The 26,155-nt window shown below is 32.1% G+C and overlaps 2 protein-coding genes across 2 annotated transcripts; both read right to left on the bottom strand.

Moving 5' to 3' along the window:
* Positions 1–12,372: 12,372 nt before the first annotated feature.
* Positions 12,373–15,117, bottom strand: LOC114185732 (protein CUP-SHAPED COTYLEDON 2). Its single transcript, XM_028073617.1, has 3 exons — positions 14,335–15,117; positions 13,910–14,193; positions 12,373–13,291 (listed from the first exon to the last, which is right to left on the bottom strand). Exons 1-3 carry the CDS (start codon positions 14,516–14,518, stop codon positions 12,704–12,706), a joined length of 1,056 nt encoding a protein of 351 aa, XP_027929418.1. The 5' UTR covers positions 14,519–15,117; the 3' UTR covers positions 12,373–12,703.
* A 7,688-nt stretch (positions 15,118–22,805) lies between these two features.
* Positions 22,806–24,764, bottom strand: LOC114184675. Its single transcript, XM_028071990.1, has 2 exons — positions 23,700–24,764; positions 22,806–23,627 (listed from the first exon to the last, which is right to left on the bottom strand). The coding sequence occupies exons 1-2, from the start codon at positions 24,762–24,764 to the stop codon at positions 22,806–22,808; spliced, it is 1,887 nt and encodes a 628-aa protein (XP_027927791.1).
* Positions 24,765–26,155: the final 1,391 nt, after the last annotated feature.

The raw sequence follows: 26,155 nt of genomic DNA, 5'->3' as shown, positions 1-26,155 counted from the left end.
AGTTGATTGTTTGTTCAATTAGAATATTGATACAAAATTGTCTACTATCACTTTGGACAATTGTAGCACAAATGATAGCATGATTGAAAAAATTAAGGATAAGTTGAAGTTGGACACACTCATTAAGAAAGGGTCAACAACTCCTTAATTTGATTGTGAAAGAAGGGTTAGCCGTTCTAAAATAAGGGGTGGAAAAAATTCGAGAAAATGTAGCATATCAGACAACAACTCCTAAAAGGGTGGAAAATTTTGAGGAAACAGCTAGACAACTAGATGGAATTCTACTTACAAGATGCTTGATATTGCCATATGTTATAAGGATGTGTTTTTTAGGTTAAAGCAACGTGAAGCTCAATACACTTCTTTGCCAACTAATATGCAATGGGAATTTGCAATGGATGTTTGTCGAAGGCTAAAACTGTTTAATGACATCATAAAAATCATTTCTGGCTCCACATACCCAACTGCCAACATCTTTTTCCCAAAAATTTGTGAGATCAAGCTTGCAATAAATGATTGGGTTAAATTTCCTGAGACAAGCATTCAAAATATGGCAATACAAATGTTAAAGAAATTTGAAAGTTACTAGAGTGTTATTCATGATATATTGACAATTTCTTTAGTTTTAGATCCAAGGTATAAGATGGACATGTTAGAATATTATTTTTTTAAATTCTATGGTATTGATTTTGATCTAAAACTTAGTAGGATTCGTCAAATGTGCTATGATTTGGTTTTGGAATATCAATAAAAAAAAAGAATGAAACTTTTTCTTATAGAGCTACATTGTTGGAGTTGGGAAAGGTTGTTGATAATGATGTGAATGAATTTTTAGAGTTTATGGCAAAAAAGAAAAAATCTAGAACTACAATTATGAAAATAGAGTTGGATTATTACTTGGAAGAAGATAATTTGCCAGTTATACAAGAATTTGATATCCTATCATGGTGGTAAAAAAATGGGTTAAAGTTTCCAACCTTTCAAGCAATTGCAGGGGATGTTTTAGTTATTCCAATAACAATTGTAACTTATGAATCTGCTTTTAGTACTGGTGGTTAGATATTAACTTCTCACCATAGTCGACTTCATCATATCACTATAGAGGCTTTGATGTGTACAAGAAGTTGGATATGGAACTCAAACCATCTAGGTAAGTTAATCAAATTTATTAATATTTATTGTTAGTATTTATTTTATGAATTCTCATTTAATATTCTACATTTGGTGTCTGTAGGTGTTAAAAAATTAAAAGAAAAAAATGTTCTCATGAGTGAAAATGAATCTGATGAAGAACATACTTTATATTCTATTAAATAAATTTTTTAATTTCAATTATTATATCATGTCTAATTTTTCATTTTTTTTATGTGTAGGTGGATCGAATGCAAATGAAACCACTAATCGTTTGTAAAATTAATAAATATTTTGGTTATTATAGTAATATGTAATTGTTAAGCTTTTATATAATTATTTGAGATTTATACTACTATAATATTTTTTTAATATTTGACATCATGAAAAGAAAAAAGAGTATGTTATTTTAATATTGAATATTTTGATAGTATCATGATTTCTTTGATGTAATTTTTAAAATTTTTTATAAAAATTATTTAATTGATATTTGAAACAGTAAAAAAATGGGTATGGGTATAAGAATATACCCGTTACCCGATGGGGATAGGAATGGGTCAAAAGTTGTATACCTGCCCCGCCTCGTTGCCATCCTTATTTATTACCCATAAGACTTCAACGACTAATTCATTTAAGTTTATTCCAAATCCGACAAAACTCTCCCATAAACTTAAATGTTTTTTTGTCCTTCTTCTTAGTTCTTCTATCCTTCATCTTTGCTTCTTATGTGTAGTAACTCCTCCCACAATGTGTTTGCTCCTTTTATGATTGATAGATCTGGTTCTTTTCTATCTATGTGGATAACTTGTTCTTTGCTTTGACTAACTTGTTCCTTACAGGGTTCTTTTTTGTCTATGGCTGACTTGTCATTAACTGGGTTCCTGTCAATAGGCAGAGCTCCTTTTGAGAGATCGAACAATTCTCATAGCCACTTCCCACCAAACTCATCATTCATTTCAAGTCGTCACTTTTCATCTTGTACTTCTAGTGTAGCGTTCAAATCCTTCTTGGTATGCAACTATTCTTGCAATCTTGAAACATCTTGTTCAAGTTCCAAGCGCATCAGTAGACATTATCTTACACATGAGTTTGGGCAAAAGCTTCAGTCCAACATCACAGATCATGTCTTCTAATTTGTCTTCTTCAAGTCAATCTTCCATGGTGGAATCCACAACATTTTCAGTTCGTGAAAAAGTTGGGAAGTGTATTAATTTGCCATGAAATAGATAAGGTTGACACAAGCACATCTAAAATTCACTTCATCGTCACTTCTACCCTCAGTACGTTGTGTACATTGTATGGATTCTTCTACTCCTTTCTGATACTCAACACCCAAGGTTGTAAAACTCTAGAATTTACATAGACTCGTGGGAGCTTAGTAAACTTGAATCGTAAACTCGTAAGAGTTTACTTCAAACAAAAAAATTAAAATATTTATAAATAATATAATAATTTAATATTCTATGATGTTATAAATAATTTTTATATATTTTTAGTAAAATATTATTATTATTATTTTATCATATTCTATATTTTAATTATTTTTTATATTTTTCTAATATTATTATTCTTTCATAATAACTTTAATTAGTTGTAGATATATTGTGTTTTGTAAAAAATAAAAGGTTCTTGGGCTTCTTGAACTTTTGTGGAAGCCCAAATGGAATAAGAAAACCTAAACCTCCATAAAGAAACTACCACACAATGGATAGAAAATGGAAAGTTTTCCCATGCCTCCTACCACCGACCCTAGATTTAAGATTCCACTAGAGAAAAGAAAATGGGAATAACGATTGGAACACTAACAACCATGCCGAGCAGAACAACGGTGATCACCCACGAACTCGACTATGATTGCGACCACCAAAGGAAAAGCAACAACGATGAGCAACATCGAACATCAAGAACCCTAACACGAAAATTGGGTCGTTTTGGGTTTAAGGAAAAAAATCCTTCTAGACTCGCCAACTCGATTGCAGACTCGTGAGTTCAACCAATTTTACCAAGTTCACAGCGAGTCTACTGAGTTTGGTCTAAAAGCAAGTTTGCTTCCAAGTCAACTCGTTCAGGGTAACTGGAAACGTAAACTCGAACGAGTTAACCTGTTAACTCTCGAGTTTGATAACCATGTCAACATTGTTGCGTGGTGAATCAATCCAATCTCGATCCATACATACATATACTAAAATTGTGTGAACAGTTTCATTAATCTTTAACAAAATTAGCACATCGCTTTTGTATTCAAGGTGTGAGTTCATCCCATTCAAGAAGATTCGTTTTTCTTAGTTTAGCGGTACATATTAATTTTAAAACACATATATAAAATTTCACAAAATTTTGCCACATTTCGCATTGGTCTTCTAGTTACACGAAATGAAAGTGATTATCAATCACAATCAAATATGCACACAAACATCAATACAAAATATAGTTGGCAAATATTCATGACATTTCATATATATATATATATATATATATATATATATATATATATATATATATATATATATATATATATATATGTACTAAACTATGAAAAAATGATTAATCTTCTTAAAATGTCAAACTGAAAAATTCAAGATTCAATACTTAGAAATTATTATTATCTTCGCTTAAATAAATTTAAAAAAAAAGAAGTATATTATTTATTCAAAAATCTTGGACGGAGTAAATGATTTTTGTATTGAGTCTTAAAAGGGAAACTAAGGCTCACTCAATGCAATAATAATTTCAAACCAAACAAAAGAAATCAATATATTTAAGCATTAATATAAATATTCCATAAACCAATAAATCAATATAATTAATCACTTATCAAACATACAAAAAATAATTATAGACTCATTAAAAAAAAATTGAAGATAAAAATAGGAACTTAGGAGTGTGAAACACGAAAAACAACGAAGAATGCAATCCTAAGCACTTTGAAAAACTACACAATCTCAACCAATGCAATCTCAGCCAATGCAATAGTACCTAGATAATAGTGCAACAATAGCCCTATATCAATGGTGACAAAAATACCCAAATTTTACCAATAATAGCAAGGCACCTAAAATACACAAACTCAATCAAAATCGTAAAAAAAAAAAAAAAAACTTTCTTACACTATCTAGAATTATAACAATTAGGAAACATGAGCAACTCTTCCAAAATAAAAAAATTGCAAAATTAAAAAATTAAAAATCACTAACCAATGGTGGTTTCAATCTTGAGTGTGCAACCTCCCTCAATAGTAGCAACGATGACAACAACGTTGGAGGAGTGATGGAGCAACGCAATGGACGCATGGTGGCCGGAGGGCGTATCACACAATGGCTTAAGGAGAGGAAACGTGGAATAGCGTCGCGCACATGAAAGGAAACGTGAAGAAGATGAAGATCTGTCGAATTTCCCAATTTTGATCCCTAGATTTAGGATTCTGCATCGGTTCAATTTATAACTGAGGCATAAAACAAATATTTTGCCTTGGTTCCACCAAAAATTGTTGCATAATACACTCTTCTGCTTTGGTTTAGCTAACCCAAGCCATTAACTAGCATTCTACCCCGGGTATACAACCAACCGAGACATATATCTTGACAAAAATAAATATTTTTAAAAATTTCTTGAATTAAATGACATTATGTGTTTCGGGTACGTGGAAAACTGAAGCCATAAAGCCTTTATGCCTTTGTTCAAAAGAAACTCAGGTAGAATATTTGAGTTTCAGATTTAGAATGTTAAAAGAGTAGGAATTTTGAAATTTTTTACAAGCATTAGACTTCAGTTGGTACGGAACCGAGACATAACATTTTCTGCTTCGGGTGTAAGCAAACCCAAAACATAAAAGTTCGTGTAAAATTCAAAAATGTCAGCACATTTTAATATCTCTCATTTTTGCAGGAACTTAGACTTAATGGTCGAGTTAAAAAAGTAAATATGTACTAGAGTTAAAAAGGAACTTTAACAGAAACAAAATTTTCTAACTTAGTTAACCCTTAAATGTGGGAAGCAGAACCCATTAAAATTAGTGATTTCAATAATGAAAATCGAAACATAGAAGGGTGAAGACTAAATAGGTGAGCAACAATACTTTTATATTTTGTTATGATATATAGACTAAAATTTATATTTTTTCTATTGATACGTTACAAATGTTAGTGTTGTTCCTTAGTATTTTTATTAACTTTTTGAGTCCCTAATAAAAATATTTTTCTGTAAACACTAAATAAATTACTTTATTCTACTGTTCTTAGTGTTATGCTATCAACTTTATCATAAAAATAAAATGAAATAGTTATTAAGGACTAAAGATAAATTTTAAACGTTTATTACAAATCAAAGCATATGTATAAGTGTGTATATATATATATATATATATATATATATATATATATATATATATATATATATATATATATATATATATATATATATATATATATATATAAGAACTTTAGTTTAATTTTTAGCACCAAAAAGGTAGATGTATATGCATATGTTTAAAAAAAAATGGGTGGACATTTGTAGGACTGTAATAAAATTTTCGATGTACCATATAGATGGTGTGCACCTAGGTTTGTTGAAGGTGCATTTAAATTTTTATGCGTACTCAGATTAATTTATTTCTTTGTCCTTTTTTATACTTTCGCATCATAAATATCTTTACCCTATTAATTAGTTAAAAAATATTATCCAATAATTATAAAAGATAATAAATCTATCATATATATCAAATATTAAAAGAGTTATACATCATCACTATTATAATTATTAAAACACAAATACATAATGAAGGTAATTTAAATTAAATTAAATTAAATTAAATTAAATTATTCATTTATTATATTGATGGAATCATGGGAAGATGATGAAACACGTGCAGAAAACATTTACTTCGACCTGGTTTTTGATTTAGAAGAAGCAAGACTAAAGATGTGATGTGATGTATATAATTTAGAAGCTATTATCGTACAGTGAAGTATATTCCTCATTAAATGTAGTTAATTAAGAAAGAAAGTTAGTACTGTATTATGAGTATTATGATGATAGAAAATCCGAAGCACGTGGTGTGAAGAAGATGGTGAATGCATGTTGGGATAAATATAAAGGTGTTTGGGATTGGTACGTTATAGCTACCAAATTATTGTTATCAACAATGGCTGGTCGATTGAGTTATATCAGAACAGTGATTATCCAGCACTGCATCATGAATTATTGAGGTGGGGTACATGTTTTTTGCACGGATTTCGAGCTTCCCAATCATCTACATAAAAACCTTCAGTACCTAGGCTTTTAATTAACTCAAATATGCAAATTTTCATTAAATTAAACTCAACAATTTTATCCTATCAAGAAAGCAACTACTTCCATGGTTGTTCTCGTTAATCTCTTGTAGGTTCTTATTCTGAGGTTTTGCGGGAAGAGATACTCAAAATATTCAGTATCAATGACTTATAAACATGTTTATGTAGAAAATCAGAACGTAATTTTCAGCCACACAATTTTAAAGTCATAGATGTATGAGTTTTGCTAATTATATATTACACATTTTATCTCACATTCACTTGTATGTTTTAAATTGATCTTATTAATTGATGTAAATTTCGAACACACAATAAATCTATAAGGACGTAGACTCAAATTCATGACTAAAATATCATGTTAAGATATAGACTATAAGTCTAACTCAATCATAAAAATTATGTCTGTAAGATGAAGTTTTCATTCACTTATATACTTTAAACTGACCTTATAACTAGTCAATGTGAGACTTCCAACAAATATCTTTATAATTTGTTGTCTCTTTTATTTTATTTTTATATCTATATTTTGATATATTGTATGAATTATGATTGGATATTAAAAAAAAATACTTTGATATTTGAATTTGACTTGAATGCATATTGTAAAGATTTATTTTATTTTATCGTTTTAATGGACAAAGCTTCAACTTATAATTAAAGTTCTTAAGTATGGTGCATTTAATCAATAGTAGGTGTTCATACCGCACCCAATAGTCTCATATCGTTTAGAAATCGAGATTTAAGGCGATTTAAATACCTTTTCCTCCTTCCACTCTCTGAACTTTTTTTTAAGGACAAAACCGTGACGGGGTCAATGCCCCAAGTGGACAATACCCTACCCAATAGTCCTACATCGCTTAGAAATCAAGACTTAAGGTGGTTTGAATACATCTTCCTCCTTCCCTCTTTGAGGTGCTTCTTAAGGACAAAATCGTGACGGAATCAATATCCCAAAGTGGACAATACCTCAAATGTATGTTAATGAGAATGTACGAAGAGGTAATACTTATAATCACAGTCTCTCTACAAATTAAATTCAGACAAATTCTTCATGTTTATATCTTTAGGAAAATTATTTTTTAACAAAGTTTTGTTGACAAACTTTTGACAATGCAAGTGTAGCACCACCTCAATGATGAAAGAAAGGTGTGATGTGATTTGGAAGAAGAAGAGAAAGGTTTGGTGTGTTGAAAAACAAACTTTGTCAAACTTCCTCAAAAAAAAAAAAAATTGTCAAAGTATCATAGCCCATATCTTTAATAGATAAGTTACATGCATAACAACTTTAGGTAAGTATGATTGTAGCTTTCTATCTCTACTTCCTTTATTAAACTCTTTCTTTTGGTACCTTTTAAGATAATTTATGTTAGGGTTTCATAGTGATTTTAACTTTTTAAATACGTGGGTTCTTAAATATCAATTTCAAGTCTAATTATTACATTGTCCTTTAAAAAAGGAAGATTATGATAAAAGAAGTTTCTATCTCTATATTAAAAGACTATGTATGTCTCATGTGATGAGCTACTAATTACTTTGACTCTATTTTCAGAATATTCATGCATTAAATTAGACTCAACTTTCCATATGTCATTTTACTTTCAATGAATTATCATCACAGTCAAGTGACTTAGTAGGAATTTAGTCTACTCATATGATAAAATAAATCCTTATGATTTACTAAAAATAGTTCTTTTTTATGTTATAAACTAGGTTATATGAACATCTTTCCACTCTCACTGTCTAATATTTTTCTCTATGTGAGTCTAGTAACAGTAAAGTTAGGATCACGTCCTTTAGAGTCCCAAGTTCAATACATAATCTAAATATCTCAACATATTTTTTGTAAGAATTAATTGACAAATTAATTTTACAATGTAACTCATTTGAAATATTATGGTGGACCTAAATGTGATTTAATAAAATACAACGAACTATTGGTTATTAAGGTTTTGTCTCTAACAATAAAGATCTTTCATAGTAAGTCATCAATGAAGTGTGAGAGAAGAAAGAAAGACAAAGAGATAAATTGAGGAAAAAATATTGAAGAACGCATAAGTGTAGATCTCTCATGAATCAATGTTATTATCCTATTATGATTATATTGTGAGAATTGTAAATCTTAAAGTCTAGAGTAGTTTTCTGAAATGAATTAAGAACGTAGAAAAACTACAAATCAATTTACAAGTTTCGCCCTCAAAATAACTATGTTCAATAGACAACACATTCATATCACAACCATAACATAATAGATTTTCATTAATTCATATACGTTTAACTCAATTTAAATACTAATAAATTGTTATACATCATCCATTACATTATAATGAAATTAAATATAAGTAAACTGTGACCATAATTTTTTTTTCTATTTATTTAATTATTATTATTCCCTACGATATACTTATAAAATTTAAAGGAAAAATTATACTTAAAATATTGACACACACACACACAACACACAACACACACATATGTATATATATATATATATATATATATATATATATATATATATATATATATATATATATATACACACACACAATATTATATGCATCTTATATCTACACCGTTTAGTACATCTTATATTTCCTACACTAGAAGAGAAAGAAGTGTTATTTATTTAGAGTTTCTCCCTCATATACTGGTTTTCAAACAGGTGGAGGGAAAAGGGTATTGATAGGGTTCACTTAGACTGTTGAGGGTAAATAGAAGGTAACTCTGATTTGTCCTTCGATGATAATCGGCACGTTAGGAGCAGAGAGAAAAGTAATAGTAGAGTTTCCCGTTTCCTGAAATGTTACATAATTATTCACTGCATTGATTTGCCATACATTCCCCGGAAAAACAACCATAATGTCGGCGAAGAAGGGATCAGGCATGTTGGGAGCAACCATCTATGATAATGTTATAAAATTTTGTTTTTCACACATAATCATAAAATAGGGAAGTGAGACAAATATCACATAAAAATATACAACATATCATAATAAGATAAAATGAAATGAAAATTCTCCCTAAATCCATAAAACTGGATTTTATTATACTTTATAAAGACATTGATTAATTTTGTAGTGACTAGTCAGGATAAATGAGCTCATGGCCAACAAAGTAACTCAAGAACATCTCATCTTGAGTAATACTAACTCCTTTAAATCCCCAAGGTCATACCTCCAACTATAATAATCAAATCTTTATTTATCATAAATTTCATTTCAATATTAAACCAAATAATTATATAAATAAATAAACAAATAGGATCAATGAATAATAAATATAAATAAATAAAAAGGACCAGTACTGGAGATAAATATAAATAAGTAAATGAGAGTAAATATAAATTGAATAAATAGGACCAGTGCACAACTGGAGATGAATATAAATAAATAAACAAATAGGAACGAGAACTAAATATAAATTAGAATGAGGTTAGGGACACCTCACTTAAGATAAATATAAAGATAAAAATAATTATAAACAAATAAAAAAAATTAATTAAAGTAAAAAGGTAAAATGATAGATGTCTCATCCTCTTACCTTAGTTATTGTGGAAGTTATACCAAGGTTGTACTGAGAATTTGACGATATTTTTTTTTTCTTTATTGCAGTTACACCACCTATTTCTGAATGAACTTGATTTACCTCACCAAACTCTCTCTGTCTATTTTTTTTTTTCTTCCTTTGTCACGTTATACCAATTTCACAATTTCACTCATTCACCTCCCACCCCTATTTGTATGTATTAATGTAATCATTACATGTAGTTTAATTTTAAGTATATTTTGTAAACACTATTCACTTTGGTTGGCTTTTACCATTTGCTTACTGATATTTTTTTCTTTTACATTAATGCTCATCAGAATAGATAAGAATTGCACTTACCATCTGCAACCTTATCATTCTTTTTTTTTTTTATAAACTAATAATTATGTTAAAAATAAATTTATAGTATATATATAATGTTATAGTTTACGCTACTGAATTCTTTTATAAGAGTGAAAACTTTGAATATGTTAGCTTTAAAGTACTTTTATAATTAAAACAATGCCTATTATAACCAAACGTGTAATATATATATATATATTAACATTCTAAAATATTTAATATATTTCTTATAAAATCATCAATTATTTGAATATTTTGAATATTTATAATCTTTACATTCATATTCATAATTTATTATAATAATATATATATATATATATATATATATATATATATATATTATATATATAGATATATTAATCATAGATACATACTAAAATAAATTCATACATTATTTATTGATATATAGATGTTCCATAAACAAGTAGTGAAAGATAAACAAATTTAGCATTTACAAACATAATTTTTTTAAGTTTAAAGACTAGTGTCTTACTAAGCCAACAGATTGCTTGTCTAGCGAATTAAATACACGTAGCAACTAAATCACTAGGAATTTTCGGAAAAACATTTCACTAAATGAGATTTTACTCACTCATTTGGGTGATGAATAACGATGAATAATCGTGTTCATTTGGATGTGAGAGGAGTTTGAGAGTGATGAATTGCAGAATTTTTTCGAAATCTCATCCCATTATATGTGGGGTGATTTGCGGGTAACCGGCGAGCATTTACCAAATTACCCTCTTATGATTTATGTTTCATGAACGTGCGACCACAGTTAAAGTAACATATGTTTGCTTTTGGAGGAGTTCATAGGGAGTGAAATGATTATAGAGAGAGATGGAACTGGTTCCATATTCGATTTGCTCATGGTGGAAACGATTCCCTCCACCATGGATCCGGTTCCACCACACTTTGGAGTGATGCTTTTGGTTTAGATCTAATTATACTATGACTATAATAAAAAATTATTATTTCTAAAATTATTATTAGAAAGAAAATTAAATATAATGTAAATATATTATTTTCCACCCCTAAACATTAAATATGTAAATATTTATTTTATTTTCATACCAAATATGTTCTTTAATTTTTCTAAATTTCATTCACTTAGTAAAACTAATTCTAACTCATCTAAATATCATTTTGTATACTAATTCTAACTCATCTAAATATTATTTTGTATTATTTTTAAAATCAAAGAAACTTGATAATCTTACTTTTATATCTATTAAAAAAATTAATGTATGTTATTAGTTAATTTACTTCCAAAATCACAATATCTTTAAATTCTTTAAAAAATTCCTTAAAAGAAACAACATTGATTTCATCCTCAAATTCATCATATCAATTTATCTCCCCAAAATCAATCCTTAAAAAAGAAGGAATCCTAAGTGTAGAAATTGATATTGTTAGAGGATTCAAACAATCTTAAGTTTTAAAGAAAATACCTCAACAAAATACATTTGTACGATTTCCTAACCTTGTTTCGTATTAAATTAAATGGTCGCATCTCATGATATCGAGAAAAATGAAGCAAAGAAGAGACCAACTATATATGAATTAGTTATTACATGTGAATTGCCACACATGGAGCATGATATTCAAAAGTAATCACTCCTAACTACAATTATTAAAGAAAAGATGAATCACTGATAACGTGATAGATGTTTCTATCGCTAAAAAAGATGACATCATCTACTTCACCTGACATCATCTCAGGTGTTGGTCACAAGAAACCTTAATTAAGGTGCACCCGTGTTTCATTAAAGAATCTAATTTTGGATAATTCCATTTATTTTTTCAGACATACATCATACATCGTATTAATGTTTTGATATATCTCTTATCAGTTTTCTAAGTTGAGGATATAAGCCTTGTGGAATATTAAAATCTGTGGAGATCTAAAATCTATTAGTAGTACAAGGTTGCAAACGTATCTAGCACTAGCAAACAAGATCCTGCGCTGCTACTCCTTAAATATTAAGCATTTAGTTACAAGACCCACAGGTCAGAAACGCAAACATTTGTAATTCTATAACGGTTCATAGCTGATAACTCAAACGCAGAAAACGCAAAGATTTCCAGAAAGATCAAAATCAAACCCCACACGATCTGAGACTCTTTAATACCATGCATTTACTCTCACCATAAACACGTCAGACATGGCAAACACTTCCAAGAACAAAAATCCAAAAGTGGACCATACCACATAAAAACCAAACTACCGTTACATCAACTAGCCCTAGTTAACACACAAAAACAAAAACAAAAACATACAATGTGATAATCGTAGTTCAAGCCATACAAGGCCATTATGGAACATAACTGAAATGCTTAAGAAACATAACATGACATGACGTGATTTCGATGTCAACGGTCGTCAAAAGATGAACTAACTAGTATCCCCACATACAATCAAGCTCCGACACACCCAGTGGAACGTTGTGGGCCGCATCAACCAGCCTTTGCTCCTCCGGCATCGGCCAGAGGAGATCACCGGAGGTACCGCCGGAGAAGGGCTGTGCTGCCGGAGGAAAAAAGAACGGTAACTGGAGGTTGTCTTGCAGTGACCTCAAACTTGGGAAGGCGGAGACACCGACGTTTCTCTGAAACCTAGCGAAGGGATCCGCTCCCAGAGGCTGAGATGGTGGAAGGTCGAAGCTTGCATTGGTGAAGTTGTTGGGGGAGACAACAGCAGCGGTGGCTGCAGCAATTGTGGAGAAACAGGACACGTGCTCCTTTTTGGTGGTGCTGTCGTAGGAACAGTTGTTACGGTCGGCGAAGCTTACTGGGGTTGTCGTGGTGTAGGGAGAAGAGTCCAGAAGAGGCGGAAGGTAAACCGAAGAGGGTGAACTTGGTTCTGGGCAGAGAGTGGTGTTGGTGGTGTTCATTCTCGTTTTCTTGGAGCCACTTGAAGCAGACATAGCTGAGCCTCCGTTGGTTGTGTTGCTTTTTTGGAACACGCGAGATATGACCCACTCGTCCTTCATTAAATCACAAGGGTTCGTGTTAGTGCAACACCAACAATATTCATTAATGCATGTGACATAACACCAAATAAATCATAACTCTTCTTAAATTGATGTTAGGAACATAGCCGAGTGTTAAAAGCTGTTGCTGTGCAAATCTGTTATACTATTCTGCAAAAATGGAATACGAATCACGGGAAAAAACCACGTTTTAAATTATTTGGCTGGGATTGTGGTGCTCATGCAACCATGTGTTGACAGAAGGAAAATAGACAAACATTTTGATGAACCTTAGGGTAATAACTCTAGGTCAAAAGGGAGAAGCAACATTTGTTGAGAGGAGATTGAGCGAGAAGAGGGAAGGTAAGAGAAACAAAATCTTAATCGAGAACCAAAACATGGAAAGAATTGAAAGGGAAAACTCATTACAACATTGGTAAATGGAACCTACTTATGGAAGGCTAAAGGAAACCCAGATTCCACCTAACTAAAGTTACTTCACTGCAAATTTTGGATGGTTAAAATGCGGCTCATCATAGGTTAAAAGGTACACATTCTTCAATGCTTTGAGAGTAATGACACAAAAATAGGAGCTTTTAGAGAGATAAATCATTTAAATAAAACTATACTGACCTTGGAGTTGCGAGAAAGGTAGTGGTAAGCAAATTTGCCTTCAAGACGATACTCATGCATGACCCAGTTGCTTTTCTCTCCCTTGGGTGCTCTACCACGGTAGAAAACCAAGGTTTTCTTCATCCCCACCAAAGAACAAGTCTTGGAGCTGTAAATCTCTCTATCTTTCCCGGTGGCTTTCCAGTAACCAGCTTCAGTAGCCCTATTAGTTCGTAAACCAGTAGGGTACTTCCTGTCACGTAAGCTGAAGAAGTACCACTCTTTCTCACCCATTTTAGCTTTCTCTGCCAGCAACAAACAACAACAAAGTTAGAAGGAAAAAAAAAACTCTTTGTGGTACCACTATGGAAAGTACCAAGTAAGTAACAAGTAACAACTGAAAACCAAAGAGAAAGAAAAAGAAGACGGTGTTGTTGGGTGTCTACCTGGGAGCTCCCATGGTTCACTTTTGTTAAGGTCTACTTCAGCGATGGCTCTACCAGTGAAGTTGCTGTCTAGAACCTTTTTGAGAAGGTAGTACGTTATGAGCTCCTCGTCAGTGGGGTGGAACCTGAAGCCTGGTGGCAGATGAGCCTCAGTGTGGTCCAAATGGTGGTAGGAGGAGTCCATCAGAGAGAAGAGGAAGAAGGAGGGAACTTGCAAAAGAGAGGTGAAAAGTGTGAGAGAAATTAATGAAACCAGAAGAAGAGAATCTTGGATGCTAACACTTTATGGCTTTGATTATATATAGGAGAAGAGAGTGATGGCATGGGGAAGGGGAACAACAGAAGCAAAATAGTGAAAGAGGGATTTATAACTTTTTATTTTTTTTTTTCACTTTTGGGTTTTTGGTTTGGGATTGGAGATGAGAGAGTGGATTATAAGGGGTGGTCTCATGGGGATTTGATGAATCGGGTGGCAGAGAGAAAAAGGTGAAATAATAAGGTATGATATGGCTGGAAAAATCTGTGTTTTCTCTGCACTATCCTCTTCTGATAGCTCTCTCTACTCTCTGACAGGGTTCTCATCATGATCCACATAGCTAGAGAGAGAAAGAGAAAGAGGAAGGGAGAGAGAGAAAGAGAGGGTGATGTACGAGGGAGTGGTGGCGATTGAGTATGCGTGCGTGCGTGAGGAAATGTGCAGGTATTCCTTTGTCAGTGAAGAAATTGTAAGAAAGGGAACAGAAAGTGGTTTCATGAGAGATATTGCAACTAGCAAGGGAAAAAAAAAGAAAAAGGAAAAAAGGGAAAACATTGAAACAGAAAAAAGAATAGAGATAGTGTGATAAGGGAAAGAAGAAAAAAGAAAAAGGAAAAAAAGGTTTTTAAACAGAAAAAAGAATAGGAAAATAGAATGCGAGATTTTTCACCATGTATATGTATCGATAAAGCTGTTTCATATCTTGTCTGTCAGCGCAGGACAAAAATTGTATAATCAGAAACACCAACCATGTTTATTACACGCCAACTTCCCCACTTTTTATTTATGTATTACTTGGTACTCTGTTGCTTCACCACTCTCATTCTCAACAACTCTATTAAAATTTATTCTGCCTTCTATGGTTGTTATGACAGATTATTATTTTTGTTCAAGCCTAATTTACTGTGTTCTCCTTCTCGCCCTTTAAACAAGACACGGCTAAAACACAAGAATACAACAAAATCTCCAAGGTGCAGACGGCGTTATTGCATTTGGTTTCTAACAACTCACAGGAGAATTCCTTTATTTTAGTTATGCTTTCACGAAATCCTCTCTCTGATAATAAACATTGCAATGTACTACTTCTGGTCCCAAGATATTATTTATTTTTCATGTCATAAATATAACATAAATTAATTACGCCTAACAAAAACGGTTTATGTGGAAAGTAACACTTGCTGATGATGACATACAATACAACACAACCAGTGACATACAAGACAAATACATAAATCTGCTCTCTTTTCCTTCTAGCCGTAGGGGTGTCATGGGATTTTCCTACCTCCTTTTCCCATCATATTATATATAACCTTTATTGGTATTTGTTAAAATCATTTTTAGTTATTTTCTTTGTTATCAGCTTTTTCTGATTAAACTTTTTTTTTTTTCAAATTCAAAAATCTCACTGTAAAAATCTAGAAGCATGTGGGTTGGAGATTCATATTCGAAAAGAGAAAGGCTCAGTAACTCTGAATTACCATGATAGTTAGCAGGATATTTGCATGACATATCAATGGCTGATTGATACATTTAACTGTTGTATCATAATCATAGCTGGTAGCGGTGGTGGGAGAGAAAATGGAAACGAAAATGCAATTTTGAAGAAGCATCAATTTTACATGACATATCAAAAATAGAAAAGAGAAAAAGAAAGAAAATGGTGGTGGTGAGAGCAGAGAGAAAGTGTGGTTGTACAAGTGTGAATACAACCAAAACTAGAGAATTATTACTGTTATATATACAATCTAATCACAAGAGGGTATCAATATCATGACATGTCAAAGGCAACAGCTTTTAATACCATAAAATAACACATTTGGTGAACAGATGACCATTCACAGAACAAAACAAATGTTACTGAAAGTGAGTATTGTGCAACTGAGAGAGGAAAAAGTGAAGAAGCAGAAAGCAAGGGCATAAACAACAGGTGAAGATTGATTCATTGATTTTACACCCACACACACAGGGCCCTATCACCCAAGACATTGGATATAATGTCTCACTTTTTGAGACGCCTTTTTTCCTTCCTCAACAAACATTAGCCCAGGAAACAAAACAAAAATACGACAGACATGCTTCTTTCTTATGTTATTATCGTGTTCCATGTTTCCACATTTTCTAACCTCTTCTTCTGCTAATGCTAATATGCTAATCATAACCATGGGGTTAATTAATTAATTAGTAGATTTTGAAGTGAGTTATTGAAAACATGAGAATGACCCCACCCAGCCATCAAATCCATCCATCCATCACTATCAAGCAAGAAGGGGAAGGTGTGTGTGAGAGATTGATGCCATGGGAGTTTGACACATCATGCTCGGATTTTGAGAGCACAGCCCCAACCTCACAGGCTTTACATCAAATCAAATCATCTCTTCAATCTGCATGCTGAGGTCTTTCTCTCTTTCTCTCTCTTTTTTTTCATTTCCATCATTGGCCCATTTCTGCACTACCCAATTTCCCAATGTTACAACCAAACCATTATTAAAAAAACAAACAAACCACCATTACAAAATCAAAAAACCACCTTATCTTCTTTTCTTCTAAAAATCAAACAACTTTCTAATAGTAGTTCCCGAAAAGGCATGAAATTCCCCCACAATTTACTCTCACCACTCACCTACCTCCCGAGATGCAACCTTTATGGCTTGCAACATACGGTTCCTCATGTTAAGTCCCTCTCTGTTACCTTCGAAATCAGAACCGGATCCGGGTCCACACCACCCATCCCACAAACCCAAAAACTATTTTTTTACATATGCCTCTGTTTATTTAAAGCTCTAAACTTTCCAACAAGTTAACGAACATGGGTGGTGGAAAAATATAAACTTTCCAGATAAAAAATAAAAATTGACAGTGAAAGGTGGCAAGACAACACAGAAATCCATTGCAGATGGAGACACACTCCTCGTTTGTGATTGATATTGATTTTGATGGACACGGACATGGACTGAACCGGCCGGTCCAAGTCCAACGCAGTGAAACCGGGTTGTGTCTGCTTCAGATATAGACAAACGGTGGCGGTTGACTTTTTTGAGGTTAAAATGTAAAAGTTGAGGTGAAAAAGGGTGTCTCGTAATTTTCCCTCAAGTGCTACTGTTCATGTTGCTGTATTCTTCTTATTTTATTTCTCAAAAAGAAAGGAACACAAAAACAAAAAGATAAAAAGGGTGAAAAAAGACAACACGGCGCGTGAACCGAGAGAGATCGCAGATCGCGCGTGACGACAAAGCTTAGGTCATCCCCGCCGCCCTCCGGCTATGGCGTCAGAAGGGTGCGTGGGGTCATAATTTATTTTATTTCTTTCTTTCTTAACAGATTTTATTTATTTAGTTTTTTTAGTTAATCGAATTCATTGATGCTAAAGTTTCTAGAAAAAGGAAGCCCGGGAGAATTAGAGATCTAGCTTTTAGTAGAAAAAGAATACACATTAGAACTGATTTATCTCAAAATATTTTCAATCATAACTTTTTACTTCACTACCAATCTCACATGTTGTTATAAATTATTATATATATAAAGAAAAATCAAATTTACACATTCTAGACCGTCATGATAGTTTTTTATATTATTAATCAACTCAAGCTTTTCTTCTTCTTCTTTTTTTGTTTTTTAATATAGATATTATAGAAATCATTCCGTAATGAATTTAGTAGTTGTTGGAATTGTTAGATTGATAATGGTTTGGGGTCATTTTGCGCCGTTTGATTAATTGATTGGGTGGCTGCAACTTAGCTACCGTGTACGGCGTAGCAGTACCAACTTGTCGTTTGTTGGTTCTTCACCACTCACTCTCTTTCTACAACAAACACAACACTGTTTCAAGGTCCAAATTTGAGGGTGTTTCGAACAAAAATAGATTATCTTTTTCTCTCAAATCAAAAAAAATAAAATATTATATTATATTATATTTGAAAGATAAGAAAAAATATTTGAAAAGGTTATTTAAAGGCTTAGAACCTAAAACACCGCAAGTATTAATTATTTGAAAAAGTACTGTCCCTTCCCAACATGCACTGTGCAAAATGAAACTGTACTTTACAAAAATACAAATCTAAAACATATAAAGTAATAAAGTATGTATCTATATTATGTTTTAATTAATAACATATGTATATAAAGTATTATACAATGACTCCTTCTACAAGTACTGTACAAAGTAAATTGTACTTTAAATATGAAGTTTCAGCGTAATACATAATGCGAGACATGAAAAGGTTAACTGATGACAAAAAAGTTTCAACATAATACTTACAAAGTTTGATGACGTTTTTGTCCTTGTATCTTTCTGTTTTCTTTTTCTTCACTTTAATACCTCACTTTTCATTTAACTATTTTTTAAATATGCAGAGTTTCATCACTTACTTTGTGTTAGGTACACGGTGAAATAATTAGGTGAAACATAGATTAAAATATTAATCTTTTAACTTTAAAAAATAAGGTGAAAACAAAAATCAAGTTCATGGTTCGGTTGCTGTAAAAGAATGTCATTTTATCATCCACACTTGTAATCGGTTATAATTTATTATTTGACTTGTATTTAATTCTGTAGTTGTTTCCACATTATGAAGAACATAAATAGTCTTATCATGTCTCAACCAATTTTGACTCTATTTATTGAACTCACAATGTGTCAAGATAATTAATTATGAACACAAATCTACCAAAACCAAGTGTTGTCATGCAATCATCAAAGTCAATATCAAATCCATCGTAGGTGTGCAACTCAATTTCAAATAAGTTTAGTAAATAAAAAAGTCCACTATATCAAAAAATAAAATAAGATATAGTTGTAATAGATAATAGGATAAAATGACAAAGTACCATGATCAAATCAATAAAAATAATAAACAATAACATAACGTATAAATATTTCATTATTTAAGTTAAAAAACTTTATACATAGAAAAAATTAACTATTCAATTTTCATCTCATAAAAATCATTACATTTGTAAAACATTTTTATCTTGTCTTCTCAACAAAATTTGGAAAGATCTATTCATCTTTTCTCATATCAAAATCGATCCTAGATATCATAGTGAAGAATACAACATTTTTGACAAAGTTTGCAAGTCTAAGGTTTTGTGTGTTTCATCAATTTAAATTGTTTATTAGAGTTTTTTACATATAAATTTAATTTTGTGAGAATAAAAAGTTGAGAGCTTAATATTGAGTGAATATATCTTAATAGATAAGGAAAACAAGTTATGATTTTATAATACCTTAGATTAGATGATTTGGATTTGAATGTGAAAATGTCACAAATATTCTATTTTTTATACAGAATTTGTGTTTCTTTGCTTATATTTTAATTGTTTGAATTTATACATAAATGTTGTATGAAATGATGAATGTTTAGAGATATGGTGAAAATATTTATGTTGTAAGATGATTAAATGGTTTTTGTAAAAAACTTTTCTTAGCTACGTATGGTATACTTGAGATATAAAAAGGTTGAAAGTAACTAAGATAAACTCTGAATAGTTTGAGTTGATAGATTTTCATGAGATATGTTGTGTGTACACATATATGTATACACATATACATATAACTTAGAATATAATCAAATTGGTTCAAGTTATTATTTAAAAAAAAACATGATTATGTTAGGCATGATAAAGGAAGAAAGATTTGAATTTGAACCAATTACATTACTTGTTATATTTTTTAAAATATTTAAATCACGTAGATTCATTAAGAAAATTTCATGCAATTGAATCGAGAAGTTTTAGCTGCTTAAAGAATCAAATTCGTTCGGTGAGTTGTTTCATTAAAACTCACAATGTTTTTATCACTAGAGGAAATTTAATTAATTGAAAATCTGAGAAGAAAATCTGAGAATTTTGGTCACTAACTGAATTACTTATCATTAAACAATGTCTTTTTTTATAAAAACTCTTACTAATGTAGTCTTTAAACGAATACTTTAGTTGTCGGATGAGAATATGTTTTCCTAGGTAGTTAAAATTCGATGGGCAAGTTGACATCTTTGGTTGAGCAAGTACAATGGTGGATGAGTGAATTGCAACATGTACTTAATTCGTCGGATGAGCAAAGTGTTTTTGACGTTTTTTATGAAACATGTTTTAAATTTTTTGTAAATGATAAATTATTTTCCCTTTAGTTTATTGTCATAACATATTTGTACATTAGTATATGTGATAAATGACGAATTTATAAATCTATTAGTATTTGAATTGATTTGAAACGTATACGAAGAATCTATGATGTTATGGTTATGATATGACATGTAGTCTCTTGTGAAAAATATTATTTTTAGGAAGAAAATACTATGTTAAGATGATCTAGGTTATGTAATTATGCATAAGATATTCTAAATCTATTAATATTGGACTCACATAGAGAAACATATCAAACGGTGAAAATTGATGGATGTTCTTACAACTTAGTCTGTTTGTGAAAAAGAATTGTATCTGGTAGGTCATACAGATTTGTATTTTCCTAATCGTTCACGTTCCAACCTGAATCTGAAGATGGATAAATTGCTCATGGACCAACCCAAATACATGTGATACTTATTTTGGACTTATATGAGAGTTTTTGAAGTTACAACAAAATTATTAAGCCTCGAGGCTCTTAAGAGGTTTTTATTCTATTAACATATTCTTATGATTTAACATATATTGTATCTTATAATTTTTATATTTTGTTATAGTTATTATATTTTTTAGCATAGCGATATATGATATAAAACCTTGGAAGGTATAAATAAGAAGTCAAGTCCAAGGTTTAAGGACAAGGATTTTCTCACTTAACGTATCGTTCACTTTGAATCAGATTATTCATTTTTTTTATTCTTCAGTTTAGAGCTCCAAACTCTAGGCCAGAATAATTGTCGTACATCATGGGGCAGGTAAAATTTTATCATGCCTCCACAATAGTCACAAGAAACCTCTGACATGTGTAAAAGTCATGAGAAGATTGTGGGTTTCTCCTCGATCTCCCATTACAACTCGACATATAATCATCATGATCGAACCTTGGCTTGTTTGGTGCCACCACTCAATTTCATTCGGCTTAATAAAAAACTTTTTTAGAAAAAAATAATGAAAAAATAGAAAAAATAAAATAAATAAAATAAATATTTTTTCTTTGATTAGGTTCAATCTTTTTTCGACATTTTTTATCTTTCATTTATGTTTTTCTTTCACCTTGATTTTATTTTATTTTTCAGCCCAATATATTTTATTCACCCACACCACCCTTTCCTACAACTAACAATCCAATGTTTTATATTCTCACTCCCACTCTTTGCTTTCCTACCACCTATGTTGCTCATCATGTATAAATTTTTTTAACCGCATCAGAGTTGACTGGCAATGGTAACTCCTCCCCATCCATCCTTATGAGAATTAGTGCCCCACCAGAGAATGCTTTCTTCACCACATACAGGCCTTCAAAATTTGGAGTCCATTTGCCTCTATGGTCCCTTTGTATAGGTAAGATTTTTTCAAAACCAGATCGCCTTCATGGAACTCTCTGAGATGCATCTTTTTGCCAAACGTTTTTTCATTCTTCTTTGGTATAATTGTCTGTGACACACCGTAGTTAACCTTATTTCCACAATGAGGTTAAGTTGGTCAAGTCTAGCTTGAACCCATTCTGCTTCTTCTAATTGAGTTTCCATTAATACTCGCAAGGATGAGATTTCCACCTCAAAGAGGAGTACTACTTGCTTCCATTCCATATACTAGATAGAAAGGTGTTGCCCCAGTTGAAGTACATATTGACGTATGATATCCATGCAATGCAACAGGAAGCATCTCATGTCAATCCTTGTACATGACCACCATCTTTTGTATAATCTTCTTTATATTTTTATTAGCAACACCAACTGCCCCATTCATCTTCTGACAAAACGGAGAAGGTTCTCAGTCATCCTCATTATCATCTTCCATATTATCAATAGAGTGCTCAAAATCAGGAATATCGACATTAAAATATTCATCATCATATTTGCATTATTTGAGTTTATAAAACGAATAAATAAAACGAAAACGATCGAAAATGCAAATTATAAATGTTTTGTATTGTCACACTAAGCATAAAAGAAAAAAAAACATCACGTAAACTCCCTTCGGGTAAAGCAATAGGATAAACTAAAAAAACATTTTCTCCAAATTAAACATCACGGGTAATTCATTATCTCTCAATTATTCAACTATATGTCTGGAGGACAGGACCGCGCAAAGTCTAAGGTTTCCAATCCATTTCCATCCTCGATGGTGATATCTGACAAGCGTTAATCCATCTAACACTGCGGAAGCTCTCTTTGATGTCACTGATGCAAATCTTCCCTTTCTTTCGTTCTCGTCCTTCTATGCGAGCTAGGCCTAGCTCATTCTTTTCTTCTACCAGCCTCCTCTTGTCCTCTTTGTCCCCACAACATACTTGCACGAAGTTCTTGTCGATCAAATTCTGTAGAAAATTTTCGAACTTTTTGCACGCCTCGATGGAATGTTCAGCACCTGGATGGAACCCGCATGCATCCCTTAAGTTATATTCACCTCCCAATAATCCTACTGTTAGTAGTGCCTCAAAAATAAACTTTCGCGAACTCTTAATTTCGCTCACATTCTTCACCAACTTATGTCCCTCGAGATCAATAGCATTTATTGAGGCATTATCATGCCCAGAGAGGGGATTGACCTTAATGTTGGGTTTATTCTCTTGAAATTTTAACCACCCTAAGTCGATTAAAGCTTGCACTTTGTGTTTGTAAGACAAACATTTCTCAGTAGAGTGACCAATGGCTCCCCCGTGATAATCACATGTGGCATTTGCATCAAAATACTTAGGGTATAGTGGCTCCAAAGGCTTCATTGGGCAGATAGCTACCAAAGCATTACGGAGTAGATCCGGCAATAACTCTGTGTAAGTCACAGGAATAGGAGTGAAATGAATATAATTCTTTTCTTGATTCCTTCTAGGACTAGTGATTTGCCCCAAAGACTGGTTGGGATTTGTGTTAGCCTCAGTTTTCCAAGTGTTATTGTGTTGTGATTGATATGATCCCTATTGTAGAGATTGTGCTTGGTAAGCAAGAGTCTGATTTTCCCACTTAGGTATTGTTGATGTTGCGTGCACCTCTACTTCCATCTTCTTCCCAAGACTGAAATCAGGCTTTTTAGGAGTTGTAGCCGCAAGCGGGCTATATGTAATTTTTCCATTTTTTAGCCCAATCTCTATGATGATGATATCAGCAAAAATTGAAGATACATTCCCTACCATGTGTTCATAGAATGGTGGTTGTAACGTGCTCACAAACATTGCCACCATTTCCTTATCATGAAGAGGAGGCTCCACCTGAGCAGCAAGCTCTCTCCATCGTTGTGCATACTCCTTAAATGATTCAGCATCCCTTTTGGCCATGTTTTGTAATTGCAACCGATCTGGCGCAATATCCATGTTATACTTGTACTGTTTCAAAAAGGTGTCTACCAAATCCATCCAAGAACGAATATGAGATGCTTCCAAGTGTGTATACCAATTCAATGCTATCCCAGACAAACTATCTTGGAAGAAGTGGATTAGCAATTTGTCATCATAAGCATAGGCAGTCATCTTTCGACAATACATGGTTAGATGGCTTTTAGGGCATGTGGTACCCTTGTACTTTTCAAACTTTGAAACTTTAAACTTGTGAGGTATTTTGACATCACGAACTAGGCTTAAACCGGCAATATCGCCAAACCCATAGTTTCCACCTCCCTCAATAGCTCGTAGTCGTTCTTCTAAAATTTCCAACTTAGTTTTGGTTCCCTCAACATCAACGGATACGGCTTGCATAGTAGGGTGTGGTGTAATCTTGCCCAAAGAGTCATCATCGACAATTGTGTTTAAAGGCTTGGGTATTACAATCACTCGTGGTTCTGCAGAGGTAGTCACTTCATTTCTTGGAGTATTGATTGGGAATGAGAAGGAAGCATGTTCAGCCTCTGAATATTCTCCAACAGGTGTGGTGTAACCCAATGGCAATCCGTACGTTGGAAAAGCAAAAGGAGCGTCGTGAGTGCTTTTCTCACCCTTTGCTGATGAAGCTTCTCCTGAAACCCTTAAGGACTTCAAGGCCTCCAAGATTTGACCTACTTGATCCTTTAACTGATTGATATCTGCTTTTATTGTCTCTTGTGCGGTTTCCCAGTCCTCCATGTTTTTACTATTTGCTCGCGTCCTATAAGGGTGCCTTGGCCTTGCCGTATTTGTTTTTATTATTTTTGCTCTATTATTTTTATTAAACAAAAAAAAAGATAAGAAAAAGAAAAGGAAGGAAAACATAATGCAAATCGTTTATTTTATTAAGAAATTATAAAGTTATGAGTAATAGAAATTAACATGGAAAAGAGTCCACACAAACCCACCCTCTAAAATGCTCATAAATCAATGTGTTAGAAAGAAAACTTAATCTCTAACCCTAGTTATCACGTTCTCAAATTACTCAAAATACTTTCTACAACCCTAAAGGATAATTTCTTCTTCAAAATATCAAAATCTAACTGCCCCCTACTCTAAATTCCATGTTAATTTGCCTTTTCTTTTTAAACTTAATCACAACTTTATAATTTCAAACCTAAAATTAAATAAACATGATGACATGATATGAGAAAACATAACTATATGGATGCAATAATATGTTATGCATGATTTTATTACTAAAACAAAAATCAAGAGGAAAAATAAATAAATAAAAAATAAAATAAAATAAACCGAGGAATAAAAAACATGTACATCTCCCTTTGTGCCTTAACAAAGATTTGGCGCCTAATGGATCTAAGGTAAAATACATGTGCTTACCAGGATGGTTTCCTAATACCTAAATATCAAGGTCACTAGAGCTATGGCCCACTTCATGGCATTTCCCACGACAGTTGGTAAACAATAAGAGGTGGGAGTACCAATGAAGCAAACAAACTCTAGCTGGGGTTCTCACAATGACCACTTGGGAAGTACATTCACTGTGACACTACTACACAATCTCCTCTACTTCTAAAGTTACTCAGGCCCGGGTATAGGGCCCCACTCATGTCATGCACATAGTGTGTGTGAAGGGAGGATAATGCATACCCAAACCCCTTCCTACAAACAAACAGAGAAAAAAATAGACAAATATATATAATAAAGTCATCTATCCTAGGATTCAAAATTCAAGCATAAGAATAAAGCGATATGAACAATAAATAAATAAATAAATAAAATAAGATAAAAATCATCCAAAATTAACAAAAATTAACAAAAATATACATAATAATAATAATAATAAATAATGAGAAATAAAATAAAATAAAACAAATAAATATAAGACAAAGAATGAAAAAGAAAAGAGGAAAAAAAAACAACAAATTTGAAACAACCACATCAATTTATATATTTAATTAAATGGCCTAACTCTCTAAGGTCCCCAGTGGAGTCGTCATCTGTCACAACCGAAATCGCGACGGGACGACGAACCAAAAAAACAACAAATTTTGTAAAAAACAGAGTTTGGAGTCGCCACCATAGTTATTATAGGAAACTATGGAAAACCATAAAAAAAAAACAAGGTC

The sequence above is a fragment of the Vigna unguiculata genome, chromosome 5 (assembly GCF_004118075.2).
Source record: "Vigna unguiculata cultivar IT97K-499-35 chromosome 5, ASM411807v1, whole genome shotgun sequence".
NCBI lineage: Eukaryota > Viridiplantae > Streptophyta > Magnoliopsida > Fabales > Fabaceae > Vigna > Vigna unguiculata.
This window is presented reverse-complemented; position numbering and strand designations above follow the sequence as displayed.